Source organism: Marmota flaviventris, chromosome 19, assembly GCF_047511675.1.
Source record: "Marmota flaviventris isolate mMarFla1 chromosome 19, mMarFla1.hap1, whole genome shotgun sequence".
NCBI classification, from domain to species: domain Eukaryota; kingdom Metazoa; phylum Chordata; class Mammalia; order Rodentia; family Sciuridae; genus Marmota; species Marmota flaviventris.
This window is the reverse complement of record NC_092516.1, coordinates 6,238,147-6,255,607: the sequence shown is the minus strand read 5'-3', so window position 1 is coordinate 6,255,607 and position 17,461 is coordinate 6,238,147. Positions and strand designations below refer to the sequence as shown.

At 40.3% G+C, this 17,461-nt stretch overlaps 1 protein-coding gene and 1 long non-coding RNA gene across 3 annotated transcripts; one reads left to right on the top strand and one right to left on the bottom strand.

Moving 5' to 3' along the window:
• Positions 1-1,693: 1,693 nt before the first annotated feature.
• Znf597 (zinc finger protein 597) lies at positions 1,694-9,174 on the bottom strand. Its single transcript, XM_027940642.2, has 4 exons — positions 9,076-9,174; positions 8,827-8,910; positions 7,918-8,041; positions 1,694-5,669 (listed from the first exon to the last, which is right to left on the bottom strand). The coding sequence occupies exons 2-4, from the start codon at positions 8,857-8,859 to the stop codon at positions 4,555-4,557; spliced, it is 1,272 nt and encodes a 423-aa protein (XP_027796443.1). The 5' UTR covers positions 8,860-8,910; positions 9,076-9,174; the 3' UTR covers positions 1,694-4,554.
• A 144-nt stretch (positions 9,175-9,318) lies between these two features.
• LOC114096810 (uncharacterized) lies at positions 9,319-16,815 on the top strand. 2 transcript variants are annotated; one of them, XR_003583497.2, is made up of 3 exons: positions 9,319-9,484; positions 14,227-14,384; positions 16,507-16,815. It is a non-coding gene; the product is annotated as an uncharacterized lncRNA (long non-coding RNA). The 2 variants fall into 2 exon arrangements; XR_003583496.2 differs by having other exon boundaries at positions 14,172-14,384.
• The last annotated feature ends 646 nt before the right edge of the window (positions 16,816-17,461 follow it).

Sequence of the window (17,461 nt, the reverse complement as noted above, 5' to 3'; positions counted from 1 at the left end):
GTAGAATTCACAGGTCTTGATGACTTAATGGATGGTCTCTCAATTCATTCTGGCTATTACCAATTACCATAAACAGGGTAGCTGATGAACAACAGAAATTTATTCTGGTTCTGGAAGCTAGGGAGTACAAAATTATGAGGCTGGCAGATTCCATGTCTGTGAGGCCATTTCATAAATGGCCAGTCCTCACACTACAGAAGGTGCTACATAGTTCTCTGCATTTCTTTTATAAGAGCACTTATATGGGATCCATCTTCAAAATCGAATCACTTCCCAAAGTCCTGTGCCTCCTAATACTATCCCCTTGTGGGGTAATATTTCAACACATGTTTTTGAAGACACAAACATTCAAACTGTAGCAGGACAAAAGAAGCAAGAGGGTGTCTGTTTATAGCATGTGTAATCACATAGGAAGGTACCACATATTGGAAGCAAACAGATCAGGGCTAAAGTACCAGTTCTATTTTGGGTCTATGTTTGGATTTCTCAAAGACACGCCAAGGATGATCTCTCCCAGGCACCTGCAACTCTACAAGGGATCAGTTAAGTTTGGCTGACATCAAATGAGGTATGAATGTTCACAGAATTGGCTAAGATAACTGGGGCAGCACATTTATGCAAGATTAATCAATTCTCCAGAAACAAGTTAGAATATAGCAGCAAGAAGCCTACACTGGTGGTATATTACTATAATTCTAGCTAATTGGGAGGTGAAGGGAAGAGGATCACTATACCCAGGAGTTCAAGACCAGCCTGGGAAACACAGCTAGACCCCTAAAACGCAAACAAAAAAAAAATGGCTTCGGGTCACACCTAAAGTTCGAGACTGGCATTGGTTCTAGAAAGAATATACTGCACCTAGAACGATTTTGAAACGCATAAAACACCCCTTTCAACAAGCCAGAAACATTGGCTGGACAGTTCCACATCTCCCATATTGGTGTGGGGGCAACACTAGAAGGTAGGCCAGGGCTCCTTCTCCATCCAGTGCCTGGAATCACAGGATGGAGACTCACGTTGTCTCCCACCACTGCCGGCTCCCGCGAGTGCAACGGAGAGTCCCGAGGGGCCTCTCAGCAAACACTCGCATCCCCACTGCCCAGTTTCTATGGAGACCCGTGGTGTTCTGTGGATTTAGAACATAAGCCTACTTAAACTCCGCTTCGGGATGCACGTCGCTGAACACCCAAGTGCGCAGGCGCTGACGGAAGCGGGCACCGGAAGTGACCGATACTTCCGGCTTCCGGCCAGCAGCCACCTTGGAAAACCCCAACTGGTTAGCATTTCCGGCAACCTGTAAGGTAGTGGCCAAGCGGAAACCCAGGGTCTCTCCCGCGCCATACGAAGCCTTCTGGGAGAACTACTCACCACTTTCCTACCCCCGACTCCCGGCACTGGGCGGCATCCCGTGATGGACAGCTGCTGCCCGGTAGAGCTGGAGGTACCTGGCCCTGTACTGCTGCTATGCAGCATGACTGGAAGGCGAGTGGATATCTAGAGCTGTCTTCCTGGAATAGCGCTGGAACTTTGTGTCGAATTCCGGGGAGCAAACGACTTTACTTACTTTATTAGATGGCACAATGTCATTCATTCAACCCCTTCAAACCACAATCCAATGAGCTTCAAAAATCATTATTACCATTTAAAATCACTGGAGTACCAAAAAAAATTTTTCACTTCCTTGCCATCCTCATTAAAAAAAAAACCAAAACATTTATTAGATAACAAATTGCACATCAGATACACATCACCACTGCTGAGATATTGCAATCTAGAGCTAAGACCAATGAGAATGCACCAAAACAGTAAAATTGAAACATTAAACAAACAGTAAAGTGCATACAGCAAACATACTCTGAGGTATCCAAAGGAACTAAAGATTACAGCATATTCTTAGGTTTATATATGATATACGTTGTATCCTTCTCTTTCCTAGATTATTCATGCAGGGAGGGTTATCAATTTTAAAATAAAAACACCTGAATTCAGATGGGCCTTCGAAACATGGATAATGGCCATCAATAGCTCTCCTAATCAGCAAGACAAATACAGATAAATATACACATTTCTAATAAAATATCATTTACTTTTTAAACAGATGGTCCAAGAAAGAAGCACTTCCTACTAAGGTCCCACAGCAATAATGACATTAATGAACATTCAACATGGACTTTTTATTCAGATAAACTACAACCTGCTATGTCTCCCCTTGAACACATACACAGTAAATTGCAGCTTATTTTGAGCAAGAGCTGCAGTTTCACATTGTATTACATCTTCTGTTGCAGTCACCTGAATACTGCCACTTAATTATATGGAATCTCAGGAATCAAAGACTCAAAATTGGCATTTACTAAGAAATGTCATTTGTTCTTAGTTTTAACACCCTGAATAATTGGGTTAGTCATTTTCAGTGTTACACAGGGGAATGTGAAGAGACTATATTACTTGTATCAAAACAACTCTAAATGAAACTATTTTTAGCTCAGCTGCTTTAAGAAAAACACCACAATTTCACAATTTCTTAAATTATATAACATGTAAACTGTTCGCATATGAATTCCATTAGGAAAATGTTATTTTCATCAATGATGACTGTTTAACAGAACTTGATATTCCAGCCATCGTGTTAAGGAACTGTAGAATATACATTTTCATTACTGCATCAATGACCAAACCAAGGAATTTGTTCAAAACCACCTTCCAGGTACTACTTTCCATCCAACTGCTCCTCAAAGAGGCCTTTATGTCTACTCATGAGATTTCCCAGCAATAATTCCAGTTTAGTAAGGATTGTACTTTTATACTATTTAAATAGAGTAAGACCATTCTTATATGCCAATCAAAAGACTACATATAGTTTTGCTGATAGGTATACAATCAATTTTAATGTAAAAAGAAATTCTGTTTGTATATTTATAACATCTCTGCTTTATAACCACACTATTTAATATTTTGCAGCAATATTTATCTGTATAACAATACCTAAGGATCTAGGTTATGAAGTGTCTTGGTTAAAATTCTAACCATTTTTATATGTATTTGTCTTTTGAGATGGAGAGGAAGTGTTGTGATTTTTTTGGAAACTAAAACCTTATAGAACTTGAAATCTCAAATCTGATTGTAGGGATGGGAATTAACACTAGAAGTCCCAGAGAGTCTTCTGTTGCTTTATGAGCATACTTGAAATTCAGGCTTTGGATAAAGTGCAAAGAGAATGAAGGAGTTCCAAGATGCAAGTACACAGGGTGGTCTTCATAATGACCATCGTCCCCCCATACCTCAGACTCCCTGGTTGCTTGCACTGCTAATACTTGCAAAACATAACAAAGTGTCACAGAATGCAAACGTTTAGAATTAGAAGACACCCAAATTTTTGGGGGGGTGGGTTCCAGGGATTGAACTCAGAGGCACTCAACCACTGAGCCACATCCCCAGCCCTATTTTGTATTTTACTTAGAGACAGATTCTTGTTGAGTTGCTTAGCACCTTGCTTTTGCTGAGGCTGGCTTTGAACTTGCAATCCTCCTGGCAAGCCTCCCCAGCTGCTGGGATTATAGGTGTGCACCATCGCGCCTGGCAGAAGATACCCAAATTTAAATGGCAACCTCACTACAGTGTAATGCTTTGTGTGCTTGGCAAAGTACTGACTTTAACACTCTAGGAGCTTCAGTTTCTCATTTATGAAACAAAGACAGTCCTTTCTCTGTCACATATTTATTCCTAAGATTAAATTAGATAACATACCTAAAGTATTTAGCATACTCAAAAAGTTATGATTATTCATAACAAGTCAGGGAATGTGCTTCAATAGGGATTTGGAGGCAAATCCCCTTAAAGTGTATCAAATACCCACTGGAATTAAGTCTAACCTCCAGAAGAGGGGTGTAGTAAGACTGCTAAAACTCCTACCAAATATTTGAGTCAAAAATGCCAAGACTTTCCCTTGACTTCAGATCTGAGAATGGGAACTCCATAGATACAAGTTGCCATCAAAATATCAACAAGTCCCATTCATTTGGGAATTTTAATGCAGGGGGAGGATATTCTAAACTCCTCTAGAAATTTACATGTAAAACAATTATCTCCATACAAACATTACATTCAAATAGTTATAACAAAAAGTACAAAACAGATATAAAGTGATTCGCTTTTCTAGATATTATATGTGCAAAACTGGCAATAAATAAATTTTCCTCTTTCTAAAACTTACTTAGAAACCACATAAACAAAATTTTAAAAGAAATATAACAATAACCTTCATTTTCATGAAAACTGAATTTTTTAAAAAAGGTACTTTGTTTCTCTGGCTCATACAAATGGAATGTGAACAGTAACTAAGTTCAAATTCTGGCTTCATTCACTAACTATGTGACACTGATGATGTTTCCTTATTTAAAAACTTGAAATAATACTGCTGAAATCAAGGTTGTGGTGAAAATCAGATATTAAGTGGAATGTGTATAAAGTGCTTGGCACAGTGCCTGGCACAAAACAGTAACTGTTTCCACCATACAGATACTGAAAAACCCAAGCATTAATGTAAACTTGTGTTTACATGGTGTTTTTTCTATGGGTTCGCTTATGAGTAATGAGATGCATATTCACTTTAAAACTCTTCCCACACACGGTACATTTGAAAGGTTCCTCTCTTGTGTGGCTCTTCTGGTGGCATGCAAGTTCTGAATCCAAAGCAAAACTTTTTGCACATGTTTTACATTTATGGGGCTTTTCCACTATATGAGTGTTTTGATGAGAAACAAGCTCAGAGAAACAAGGAAAGGTCAGGTCACAGTCAGGACATTGTAAGGGTTTGAACCTGGAAAATGAAAAAAAATTTTCATCATCAATATGGCATTTGTGAGAGACCTCCTTGTGTTCCTTCTCAGGGAGGTCAGTGTATAGGGGCTGCCTAAAGCTCTTCACTCGCTGGGTGTACTGGTATGGGGTGGTTGATGTGTGTGTTTTCTCATGCAAAGCCAGATTTGTTTTCTGATCAAAATATTTACTACCATTAGAATTTTCATATGCTTTTTCAACAGTATGGCTTTTCTGATGCTGCGCCAATCCTGGGAGCCACATAAAACCTTTCCCGCATGTGTCACATGTGTATGGTTTTTCCTTTATGTGGCTATTCATGTGCCGGGACAGATGTGACTGCTGGCGGAAGCTGGCACCACACTTGGTACACTTATAAGGCTTCTCACCAGTGTGGATTCTCCTGTGTGTCCTCAAGTTGGCTCTATGATTAAAGATTTTCCCACAGTCACCACATTTGTATTTGTTCTCTGCTGAATGAATTTTCTGATGTAAAACAAGGTATGAATTATCACTGAAGCTTTGGTCACATTCAGGGCACTTGAACACATTTTTGGCTTCTTCCCAGGGAAATTCAAGAATTTCAGAAAGTGCTCTGACTCCTAAACATTGAGACAATTCTACTAATGGGGTGTGGTTGTCAATGGTAACTAAAAGGCTTATCATCTCTTTCTTGCAAGTGGAAGTTCCATCTGAGAATTTCCTTTCAGGGACTCCAACTCCATCCTCAGAGGACTTTTCTGGGTAATAGACAAGGGGTGCAGCAATGGAGTACTTTTCTAAGGAAAGTTCTTCAAGTTCCATAGACTCTTGGCTTAATTGCTGATTAATCTCAGTCTTCCCTTCCCCTCCTGTTGATTAAAAAAAGCAAAACACGAAGAACACCTTCATATGATACTAGGGAAAGCAGCAGTTAAGAAGCAGTTACACAGAGATCCAGGAAACTGCAAATGGATTACCTTATAACCTAGACACTGACACATAAATAAAATCAGAAACCAAGAGGCTTTCCTGGCTTCCTCAAAGATCCAGGTCCAGGTGAACCTGTAAGGGGAAGGAGCAGAGAATGGCTCTAACTAAGTCAAAGTCGAGTGGGATAGGTACAAAGGACAATCTTGGTATGCACTGTCTAGAGATATAGATGTGTCTATTTAAAACTCAAGAGCTCTTCATCATTTAAGCTAACTCAAGTGACAGCTGAGCAATGAAAACTGGAGTAAGATTGGGGTTTATATTTATCAAAAAAGAGGGCAAGTATTTTTCTACTATAACAGAGAAACAGGTTACTAAAAGTAGTTTCATTTCACTAGGAGAAGTCTCTAAAACTTCTGTGCCCTGAGGAACCATGGAAGTAGGGCTGCTGTGTGTACAGCAGGTCAATGATGGCCAGTCTTACCTCAAGGATGGCTGACAAAACTTGGGCCTGCCAGAAAGAGTTCCTTTTGAATGTTTTTGCAAATATAACCAGCTCTCACATAGTTATGGTTCTGTATGTAAAGATTCAACCAACTACAGATTGAAAATATTCTAAACAAAAACTTCATCAATACTAAACATGTACATTTTTTTGTCATTATTCCCAAAACAACATGGTGTAACATCTATTTATATTATACTTACTTTGGGTTAGGTATTATTAAAATCTAGATGTGATTTAAAGCACATGGAAGATGTGCATGGATCATATGGAAATACTACGATATTTTATATAAGGGACTTGAGCATCTGCTGATTTTGGTACCCTTGAATGGAGGGCAGTGTCCTGGAACCAGTCTCCTGCAGAGACAAGTATATTCTTCATTTATAAAGCTAATATATTAATACAAAAAGGACTCTTCCTTCCAAAGAACTAAAGTCCTATGACTGTTCCAAGTCACTGACTATAAAGGGTTTCTGGTCTATAGTAGAGTGCATGGGAATCCAAACAGTACCCACCAGTTTTTCTGATTTTTCTGAGTTCACTCTGGGATACCAGGGTCACTAGGATTTGAGAGCAAAATAATAAAGAAGAAGCAACTTCTTAGAGAACTTAAGCATCTACAAAAGGTTCCTTAAAAACTTTTGCTGAGTATTCATCTCCATATACATGGAAAAACTATCCAAGGCCATGGAAAGAACCACCAAAAAGGAAAACATAGAACAGTACACAAAGTTCACACAATACTTCATACTCCCACCAGCCAAAGTGGAAAGACCCACTAGCACACAGGACATCAAGCAGTCTCCTAAGGAAAATAACTGCCTCACAAGTATGACCAATCATCTCTAGCCTAAAGGTTGATCTGAATCCACACAAACAAAGCAAAAAAAAAAAAAATGCAATCTTGAAAGAAACAAATTGACCCCAAGTAACTTAACTGCATCCCACCATATAATCCAAAAATATTTTTATACAACAAAATCAAGCAACCAACAAAATAAAATTTACAATGCCCAAAATCCAATCAAAACTTACCAGGCATGTAAAGAAACAGAAAAATATGATCCATAACAAGGAAAAAAACTATCACTAGAAACAGACCCAGAAGTGACAAAGATAAAAAAAACTAGCAGAAAAAAATACTAAAATAGCTATTATAAACATACTCCATATGTTCAAGAAGGTAAGGAAAAACAGACATGATAATGAGAGAAATGGAAGATATAAAACGTAACTTCTGGGATAGTTTAGACACTCAACCCAGTTCAGAGGTAAAATATACTCACGCATAGGAATACTGCAAAGATCCCCCTTGGATGAGAAAGGCATAGCACCCCCTTAAGAACAAATCACTTTTCCATCTTTAGCAAATGACAATAATTTATAGTAATGGGGTTTCCCAAGTGCAACTGTAAATTGACTGCAACAAATATTAGGGAAGATTACCAGGAATTGCCATGTGTTGTGTGAAACCACAGGTACTATACTAGACTGGATGTCTGTCTCTCAAAAATCATCCTACACTTTGAAACTTGTTCCTTCATGCAAGTTTTCACCACATCTGTATAAATCATTCAGCAACAGGTCCTGCACCACCATATCAACATGTGGACAAGAAATGAAATCCTTATCCTAGAATTAACAAAAGTCCGAAAATGCAGGAAAAACAATTGCCTTACCCATCAAAGCCACATCTTCGAAACACTCCTGTTTGATTTCTTTTTTGATTTTCTGGGCAGGGTGCAGGCTCACACATTCCTCTTGACAAAAATACACAGCTAGGTCGTCATACAGGGTCGATCCCTGAAACAACATGAGAACCCATCTCAATACAAGAGTGTAGTGGGTCAGCCCCTCAGTCTAGGGAGGTAGAGAATAGCTAAAATCATCAGATGCAAGGGGTAAAAGGGTTTGGCCTAAAAGGTTTCCCAGTGCTAGGATGGGATATAAACAGGGTCTAGGAGTGGGGTTGGAGTTAGGAAGGAGAGAGTAAATATGGACATAAATTTTGAGGCAGTGACTTAAGGGTCAAGAAAGTATGTTGTGAGAATGATGGAGTCTCCCCTTCATTTAGAATGGATACTGTAAGAGAAAGAAGATTGGCCAACCAAGGAAGACTCACGAGAGAGGTTTTAAAATTCTCCCAATATCCTTTCCTTTGCTGGTCTCTCTCTTCCTTCCCCATGGCACTCATTGCTCAGCTCCTTCCATCACTACATCCAGGCCCACTACTCCTCCTCTACGTTTACAGAATTTTGCTGTGATTAGGAATCAGCTGGGCATTATCATTATTGAACGAGTGTGGAGTGAAGCCTAGAAATTTGCCATTTCCAGAGGCATTCCAGAAAGACACTGACAAACGGCTACAAACCCCTCCCAAAGGCTCTGCTCCCTAGCTGGTGGTTCTGAAAAGAATTTGGTAAACCACTTCTCATCTGTGACCGGTCTAGGAACGAAGGGCGAAGGGCTATTCGGGAATCGGGCATCCTCCCATCACTACAGGTGTACCTAGCCTTTCTCCGAGGAGGTCAGGCGGAGGCCGGAAAATAACCACTGAACTTGGATGGGAAAAAGGTAGCTCGTCTCACCTGGGCGTCGGATGACGCGAGCGCAGACGCCATCTGCAGAGTGGGGGGCACCTCCTGCAATCGCTTCGGGGACGTCAGACAAAGCTTCGAATAGAAACAAAGGTCCCTGGAGAGGCCCACTCGGCGGCCAAGCTCCTCGTGCCCGCAGCCTCCCTCAAGCTCCCTTGAAAACCAGGGCCGACTACTCCTCTCCCGGGTGCAGCCTCGAAACGGGCCCACTCAGCTCCGGAGCAGAGAGACTCGCCCTACCCCTGCCGAAGCAGCAGGAAGCCACGCCCAATCGAGACGCGACGACCAAAGACTGTGCCCCCGCAAAACTCCCACGCTCCCATGCTCCCCCACGCAGGCGCCGAAGGGAGCCTTTGGAAGCTGCGCGCTGCAGCACCTCCCCTCCCCTCCATCCCGCGCTGTGATTGACCAGTATTTTCCGAGGGGGCGGATCCTCTTCTGAGTAGACCAATCGAGCAGCTAAACTGAGGCCTGGAAGAGTGGGGCAAGTGGGAGACGTAGATGCTCCTGCGTTTCTACCAGTAGGTATTTCCGGTTCCGCTGGTGGGGTCTCCCCGGTGAGCTCCAGGCCTGCTGACCCTGAGAGATGTGATGTTTCCTAGAAGGAAAGAGCGAACACAGGAAGACTCCGAGACTCGAAAGACAGTCGGTAATGAGATCTGGGAGCGGCCAGCAGGGCCTTGTGTGCCTCAAGTGCGGGTCTGGCCGGGGCCAGGGAATGCGGCCAGGGGCCGGCCTAGTCGCAGTTAGAGCAGTGTGCGGTCTTCGGTTGGTTATGGGGCCATGGGATGTAGAGGGGTCTTCCTGGCTCACAAGGTTCAGTTCAGGGTAGGCCAGGTCGCTGGTCCCCACTGCACTGTAACCTGCAGCTGTAGCCCAACCAAGTGACTCAAAGCCACGGTGGACCTTAGGCAGGAGTAGAGCCTCTGGTTTTCTGCACAGGATATCGATCCACTCCTCATACCTCCCATTCAACCCTTTCCAGTGCCAGACGTGTCCCATATGATTGACACTGGGTGCTGTGGTTAGAAACTTAAGTTAGAAAATCGAGCCCTTTCCCAAACTCTGCCAATGATTGCTTCATTCATCTCGACCAATTTGTAACTTGGCTTTCCTTAGCTTTTTAAAAATTTTACTCTTTGCTCTGAACAAAGAGCTAAGAATGTCTGTTATCAATAACTTAGAGGGCAATTTCAAAAGTAAGATAATGTAAGTAAAAGGAATTGTAAGTTTATGAAGGTGTTTCAGGGGACAAAAAAAAAGGGAAAGAAAAAAACAAGAATGATAGGTACCATAAAAATTCTAAGTGAATCTTAGCACAATGTCTTATTCTAGTACCAGATTACTTAGGGAATGATTGCATACTCATTAAAACAATATCACAAGAGTTGACAAGTAGCAGGATTTAGTGGAATATCAAATAGGATAATTTCAGCTGCAAGTAACAGAAAGCCCAACAAAATGATGTTCAAAGATAGGACAGTTGATTAATTTACTGGCTCAGTGACAGCATCAAAGTCCCAATGCCTCCATATTTCTTCTCTGTCATTCTTAGCCTGTTAGTGAAAGTGACAATGCAACCCAGATAATGTACACAGACATGTATTGTGAAATGTACTCATCATAAGCCAGTAATTTTCAAGGTAAAAAGACCATCATAATTTGGTTTAGTATATCAGCTTCATGCCCTGGCATCAGAAGCAGGACCCAGACTTCCCTGACCATCTACCTGTACAAAATCAGGGCTCTATTAGAAAACAAAAGGAAGTAGGACAGATAGCTAATAGTTAACATATTACTAATGACATCTATTGACAGCTAGGAAAAAAATTTTGTGGAAATGGGTCACAAAAGGGTAGCTGAGGGCCCCAGGATAAGGAGAAAGGTGCTTCAAGGACAGATGGAGGAATAAGAACAAACTCCCCTATAACATAGATCAGTCGAAAGCATATATGAAGAAGAGCAGACAGCCTGATATATGGAGGACTAAACTACAGGTATCTTCATTATGTAGTCATCTTTCTCCTCTTCACTTATGCTTAATGCTTTTTTTTCAGGGATGCCTTATTTGGGGGCTCAGAATCTTCTAATCTGGATTTGCAGCTGTGTATATTATCTGGATTGCATTGTCACTTTCACTAATAGGCTAAGAATGACAGAGAAGGGTCTGGGGATGTGGCTCAAGTGGTAGCACGTTCGCCTGGCATGCGCGAGGCACTGGGTTCGATCCTCAGCACCACATAAAAATAAAAAATAAAGATATTGTGTCCACCTAAAACTAAAAAATAAATATAAAAAAAGAATGACAGGGAAGAAATATGGAAGCATTAGGACCTTGATGCTGTCACTGAGTCACTAAATTAACAGTAAGCTTGGATGTCTTTTGCCTTTGAACCCTATTCCCATTATTACAGAGAGATAAGCACAGTTTCTGATGACTAGATTTGAATCTTATAATATTAACTTATTATATAAGAAGAAAAAGAGTTATTCCTGAAATGGGAGAAGAAACAAAATCTTCCCTAACCCTTCTAGCAGCAAACTACCAAAACTATAAATAAGTGGACAAATAAAGAGGAAACATGAAAGTTTGATGAGATAAAAAGCCTAAACTACATTAAGATTGAAAGAATAAGACTGAATTATATACCTAACTCAATTTTTTTAAAATGGGAAATATTTGATTTTATATATATTATATGCTCAAGTGATGTATTTTAACCATTAAAATTAAAAATCCACAACCTCATTTTAGAAGAGTCTTCATTTCCACCTTTAATATACCAAGAATAATAATAATAGTCTCTATGTATTGAAATGCTTTTGGTAGATGAACACCAGCTTTCTCTCATAAGATCACATTTTTTTTCATTAAAAATAACTTTTGCTGGGCACTTTGGTGCACATCTGTAATTCCAGCAGCTCAGGAAGCTGAGGCAGGAGGATTTCAAATTCAAAGCCAGCCTCAGCAATTTAATGAGGCCCTATGCAAGGTGAGACCCTTTCTCAAAATCAAAAATTAAAAGGGTTGGGATGTAGCTCAGTGGTTAAGCACCCATGGGTTCAATCCCCAGTATCCCCCAAATTTTTTATTATTATAAAAGCAGTACGTGTGTGTTTTAGAAAGTTTGAAAATAGAAATAAGCAAAAACATTGTCAAAGCACCACATTCCTATCACGAAGAGATTACTGCTGTACATGTTTTTATTTGATGAATTTCAAAATAATTTCCAGAATTAATTGCTCATTAGATTTGATATGGTTTCCATTCAGAGATAATACTGCTCTTTAGGGCCCACTATCTAAAATTAAGTACGTCTCTGGTTCTTAGGATATGTCTATTACTCATCAGAAATTGGCACAAGGCCTTCTCATGATGCACCAAAGGAGTATATGTAAACAAGATTATCTTCCTCACAACTTTAGAGAGGCTCTTCTCACAGGTGTCCAGAATACCCAACTGAACAGTAAAGAAAACATGTATTCTTGACTCCCAGTCTCTTATGGGAATGATGGCTGCACCTCATGCTTGCAAGTTTTACTTTTACCAAAAACAAGAAGCTTTCATGATTTCAAAACTAGGATTACCTCTAACTGGATAGGAATCTCTTCATCAGAGATGTGGTGCTATAAAATGTACCTCCAACATGTTAATGTCATTATTATAAATTAACTTTGCTGTGTCAATTCCAGCCAAATTGTTTTTCAGTTACTGAAGCCAGAGAAACTTCCATTTACAGATTCTAGACCTGCTGATACTGATTAATTTTTTTGACACAGTACCTTTATTTATTTATTTATTTGTTCATTTGTTGGTTGTAGGTAGACACAATACCTTTATTTTATTTATTTATTTTTATGTGGTGCTGAGGATCAAACCCAGGGCCTCACACGTGCAAGGCGAGCACTCTGCCACTGAGCCACAACCCTAGCCCCCCTTTATTATTACTTTTATGTGTTGCTGAGTATTGAACCCATGCCTCACATGTGCTAGGCAAGCACTCTACCACTGAGCTACAGCCTGAGCTCCTGATTAAATTCTTGTTAAATAGAAGCTTCAAACAAAGACTCCTGGAGGATAATGGGACCCACAGAGAATGCAGGTTAGACACAATGAGGACAGAAAAGAAATGACAGGATGGGTAGTCGGTTAGAGACTACATGTTTAAGTTATTGCCCCCCCCCCAAAAGGGTTCATCAAATTAAGACTTCTGAGATCCACTAGCCTAGGAGTTACAGAGATGGGATGGCCAGGAGTAAAATGATGGCCTTGCCTCTGATGGCTGGGCATAGTGGTGCATGCCTTTAATTCCAGTGACTGGGGAGGCTGAGGCTGGAGGATCACAAGTTCAAGGACAGCCTGGGCAGAGTAGTGGGACCCTAACTCAAAAAAGGGCTGTGGATGTTGCTCAATGGTACAATGCTCCTGGGTTCAATCCTCAGTACCCTGCCTCCCCAATATACACACACGAAGAAGACTTTTTAAAATTATATTATTGTATTTTAATACCTTTTTTTATTTTTATGTGGTGCTGTGGATCCAACCCAGTACTCTACCACAGAGGTACAACCACAGCCCCCAAAAGATTGTTTTTTACCTTGAAGGATGAGGCATGGATCCAGACTTAGTAGGGAAAAGAGTTTCAGGAAAGGACTCAAAGCCTTCTCTGTCCTGTTTGGAATGTTGCCATTGTATTCAGAGGAAACTTATGTGAAATCCATTTTGACCTGTCAATAAATACTTTTAAAAGTATTACTACTGAATGATTCAGGGGGGTATAGTAAAATAAAGGCTTTCACTTAATTCATAGGAGGGTAAATGAGTATATTCTTTTTTTAAGTAAAATAGAGTATTCCAGTCACTCTAACTGTATGCAAATAAATATTTAGTTTAAGCAATAGTCCCTTGTGAGTCTAATTAGTAAGCCCAGTTTTAGAGTACACTGACAGATAAATGGAGAAGCAGACCTTCTGAGACAGGAACTATGTAGCCGCATGGTCCTTTTCTTTCTCTGTTTTGGTTCTAATTGCAAGTAGTCTCATCCTTGATTATCCATCTTATACACATGCATTATTTCACACCAAGGGAGAATTTCCAGATATTTTGGAAACCCCAAATATTTTTTTCTTGTTTGTCCTGGTTTTGATCTATGCGGATACTAATAAAACCCTTAGAACCATCCACTCTATTTCATGCCAATCTCATGTAATCTTTCCACTTTCCTGGGAGTGCCCCAAGGATGGTCAAGAGCCCTTTCAGGCAGAACAAGTACTGATTAACAAGCTGCAGAGCTTGCCATGAAGTGACTTATTTTGTTTTTTCTCCTGGACACTAGGAAAGAGATCTTCCTGTAAAGGCTGCTTTTGCAACCTTGTGAACTTTCTTCCTAGGTAAGTCAGGAAAGTTATGGTTCGTGGCTTTAGTGAAGAACCGGTCCTTTCTAATAAAGAATCCATTTGTTTCTTGATTTTCATCCTTCGTGGTGGGCACTCAGAGTTGCCACTTTGGAGAGGAGCTTCATTCATCCTGTGTGCCGTAAAGGCCTTAGGTGAGTATTTCATTGTAAGATGGGGACAATACCTATCTTTCAGAGTTGTTGAGGAAGGAAAAGAGAACTTACCAGAAGGACTATAACAGTGTGTAGCACATAGCAGACACAGTAAATCTATATTTACTCATTACATTCTAGATATTGCACAGTTGTTTGCAATCATCTGCATTGAAATCCTGATCAAACTATCAGTTAATCACACAAGGCAGAGTGTTTCCTGGTCACCATTTGAATACCCACAATGCCTGGCCTTCTTTAAGTGAAGAAAAAAGAGAATTTAATTTCAAAGTTTGGCCCTCATCTCATATTTGCTTTTTATTTATGAAAATATAGTGCTTGTCCATGTAAATATCTCTGAAAGAATGCCAGGAACCTGATAACCTTAGTTCCCTGGAGAACTCTGGTACTCAGAAACAGAGGGAAATATTTCTCACCTTGAATCCTTTTGTCCTTTTAAAAAATTTACCATAGGCATGTATTACCTCAAAAAAGTGTTTAATGTCAGAAAATCTCCCCAAGTTAAACCAAACTAAAAATATCTTGTTAGACACATTTGTAAAAATGTATTATGTAAAGGTGAAATATACTTTATAAAAATTGAAAAAAATGATCAAACAGACTAAGAAATACACATGAAAACAATGACATCTTTGTAATTTCAATTGCAGAGAGGTAAAGAATAGTATCCCAGGGCAAGGGAGGGAGAAGGGGAGGTTCACCCAATTGGACAGGGCAGAGTGCCAGGAAAGGAGGAGGAAAGGGAATGGGAAAGACAATAGAATGAATGGGACATAACTTTCCTGTGTTCACATATGAATACATGACCAGTGTAACTCCACATCATGTACAAGATGGAATAAGTTACTTACTTACACAAAAATGGAAACTTATACTCCTTGTATATACAATATGTCAAAATACATTCTACTGTCATGTATAACTAAAAAATCAATTTAAAAAATTTTAATACAGTGCAAAAAATAAAAAAGAATAGTTTCCCATGTTGGCACGGGTGTGGACTGTTTGTCTTGGTGTAGCAAGTGTAGAGTCTTCTTGCTCTTGGTATGACAACACATTAGTAAAAACCTTTCTGGCAGGCATTCTGTGATTTGTTTCCAAAGTTAAAATGTGGTTAATTAAAATCATTTTAACCAACATTCTAGGAATTTTTCCTACAGAAGTACAGATGGTCCCCAACTTACTATGGTTCAGCTTAATGATTTTCCAGCTTTACAATGATGCAAAAGCAATACACATTCAGTGGAAACCACTCTTCAAATCTTAATCTTTTCCCAGGATAGCAATATGTGGTACAATACTCTCAAGATGGTGGGAGGGACTAGGGAAGAATAGAAGTTCATTGGATTAGACAAAGGGGAATGAAGGGAAGGAAGGATGGGAATAGGAAAAAGAATGAATTGGACATAATTTTCCTATGTTCATATATGAATGCAAGACCAGTGAAATTCTACATCATGTACAACCACAAGAATGGGAGCTCAATTAGAATAAGTTATATTCCATGTATGTATAATATGTCAAGATGCACTCTACTGTCACGTATATCTAAAAAGAACAAATTTTAAAAGTTGAGGAAAAAAAGATGTTGGGCAATGAAAGCTGTCACAAGCCACAGCGCCCAGTCAGTCATGTGATCAGGAGAATTAGCAACAAATGTGCTACAAGTATTCAATATTGCCAGCATTTTTGTGGACATAGGTATTCAGTAAATTACATGAGATAGTCAATATTATAAATAGGTTTTGTGTTAGAAGATCTTACCAAACTATGGACTAATGTAACTGTTCTGAGCATATTTAAGGTAGGCTAGGCTAAACTATGATGTTCGGTGGATAAGAAGTGTTAAATGCAGTTTTGACTTAATATTTTCAACTTATGGGGCTGGGGATATAGCTCAGTTAGTAGAGTGCTTGCCTAGCATACACAAGGCCCTGGGTTCTAATCCCCAGCACCATATTAAAAAAATATATATCTGAACAGATCTCTCTCTCTCTCTCTCTCTCTCTCTCTCTCTCTCTCTCTCCCCTCCCTCTCCCTCCCCCTCTCTGTCTCTCCCTCCTCCCCTTGCTTTCCCTCTCTCCTTCATGCAATGCCTCAGTCTCTTTCCTCCACCACCACATTCTTCCACCATGATGTTCTGCCTCACCTTGAGCCCTGAGGAATGGAGCCAGCCTTCTATGGACTGAGACCTCTGAAACCATGAGCCCTCAACTTATGGTGGATTTTTTTCAGGACATAATCCCATTGTGAGTTGAAAACATCTGTAATCAAAAAGTGTACAGGTGGGGCTGGGGTTGTGGGTCAGTGGTAGAGCACTTGCCTAGCATGTGTGAGGCACTGGGTTCAATCCTCAGCACCACATAAAAATAAGTAAATAAAAGTAATTGTGTCCATCTACAACAACAACAACAAAAAGTGTTCAGGTCTGTGTACATGTTTGTGAACTGCAGTATTGTTTACCACCTGAATGTCCAGGTGTTGGTGGGGACTGGATTGCCAGTCCTTGCTGTCCTCCCTCCCCAGCTATAGGTCATCTTACTGACCACTCTTTCCAAATAGAGCAAGGGGTCATAGGTGGGTCGTATCCAGAGAAGGGAGGCTTTGGGATCACCCAGGCTTGGAATAAGAGCAAAACTGGACTCTGTTCCTATATGGGCCAGATAAGTGTATCAGGGCCATGAAAAACGGTGGGTGAACATTAAAGTACCTCATTTTCTAGAGATTCTGGTCTTGGAGTGTCTTCAGAAGGGAAGGGCAGAGCTTGTCCATGCAGATGGTAGCTGGCTGCTCTCTTTAGGTCACAGGAACCTGATTACTTTCTTGTCTCCAAGGCTAGGTGAGAGCTTGGGAGCTGAGCACGCAGGAATCGGGGGCTTCCTTTTAAAGGCCCTGCTTGACAGCTTGATATGAGACCAGACCATGGGAGACTGCAGCTTTCCCCCACCAGTAGAACCTTTAGGTGTCTCTCTACTTGACCCAAGGCCAGAGAGTGAAATGGGCCATGAACAGCCAAGAGAAAAATAGTGATGTACCTGATAGTACACTTAGGGGCA

Excerpts from the sequence above, each read along its gene's own strand:
- Znf597 (XM_027940642.2), bottom strand. The coding sequence starts at position 8,859 with ATGGCGTCTGCGCTCGCGTCATCCGACGCCCAG. Across the intron at positions 8,042-8,826 it reads TCGCGTCATCCGACGCCCAG|GGATCGACCCTGTATGACGA; the intron begins GTGAGACGAGCT and ends ATGTTGTTTCAG. Across the intron at positions 5,670-7,917 it reads CGAAGATGTGGCTTTGATGG|GAGGGGAAGGGAAGACTGAG; the intron begins GTAAGGCAATTG and ends TTTAATCAACAG.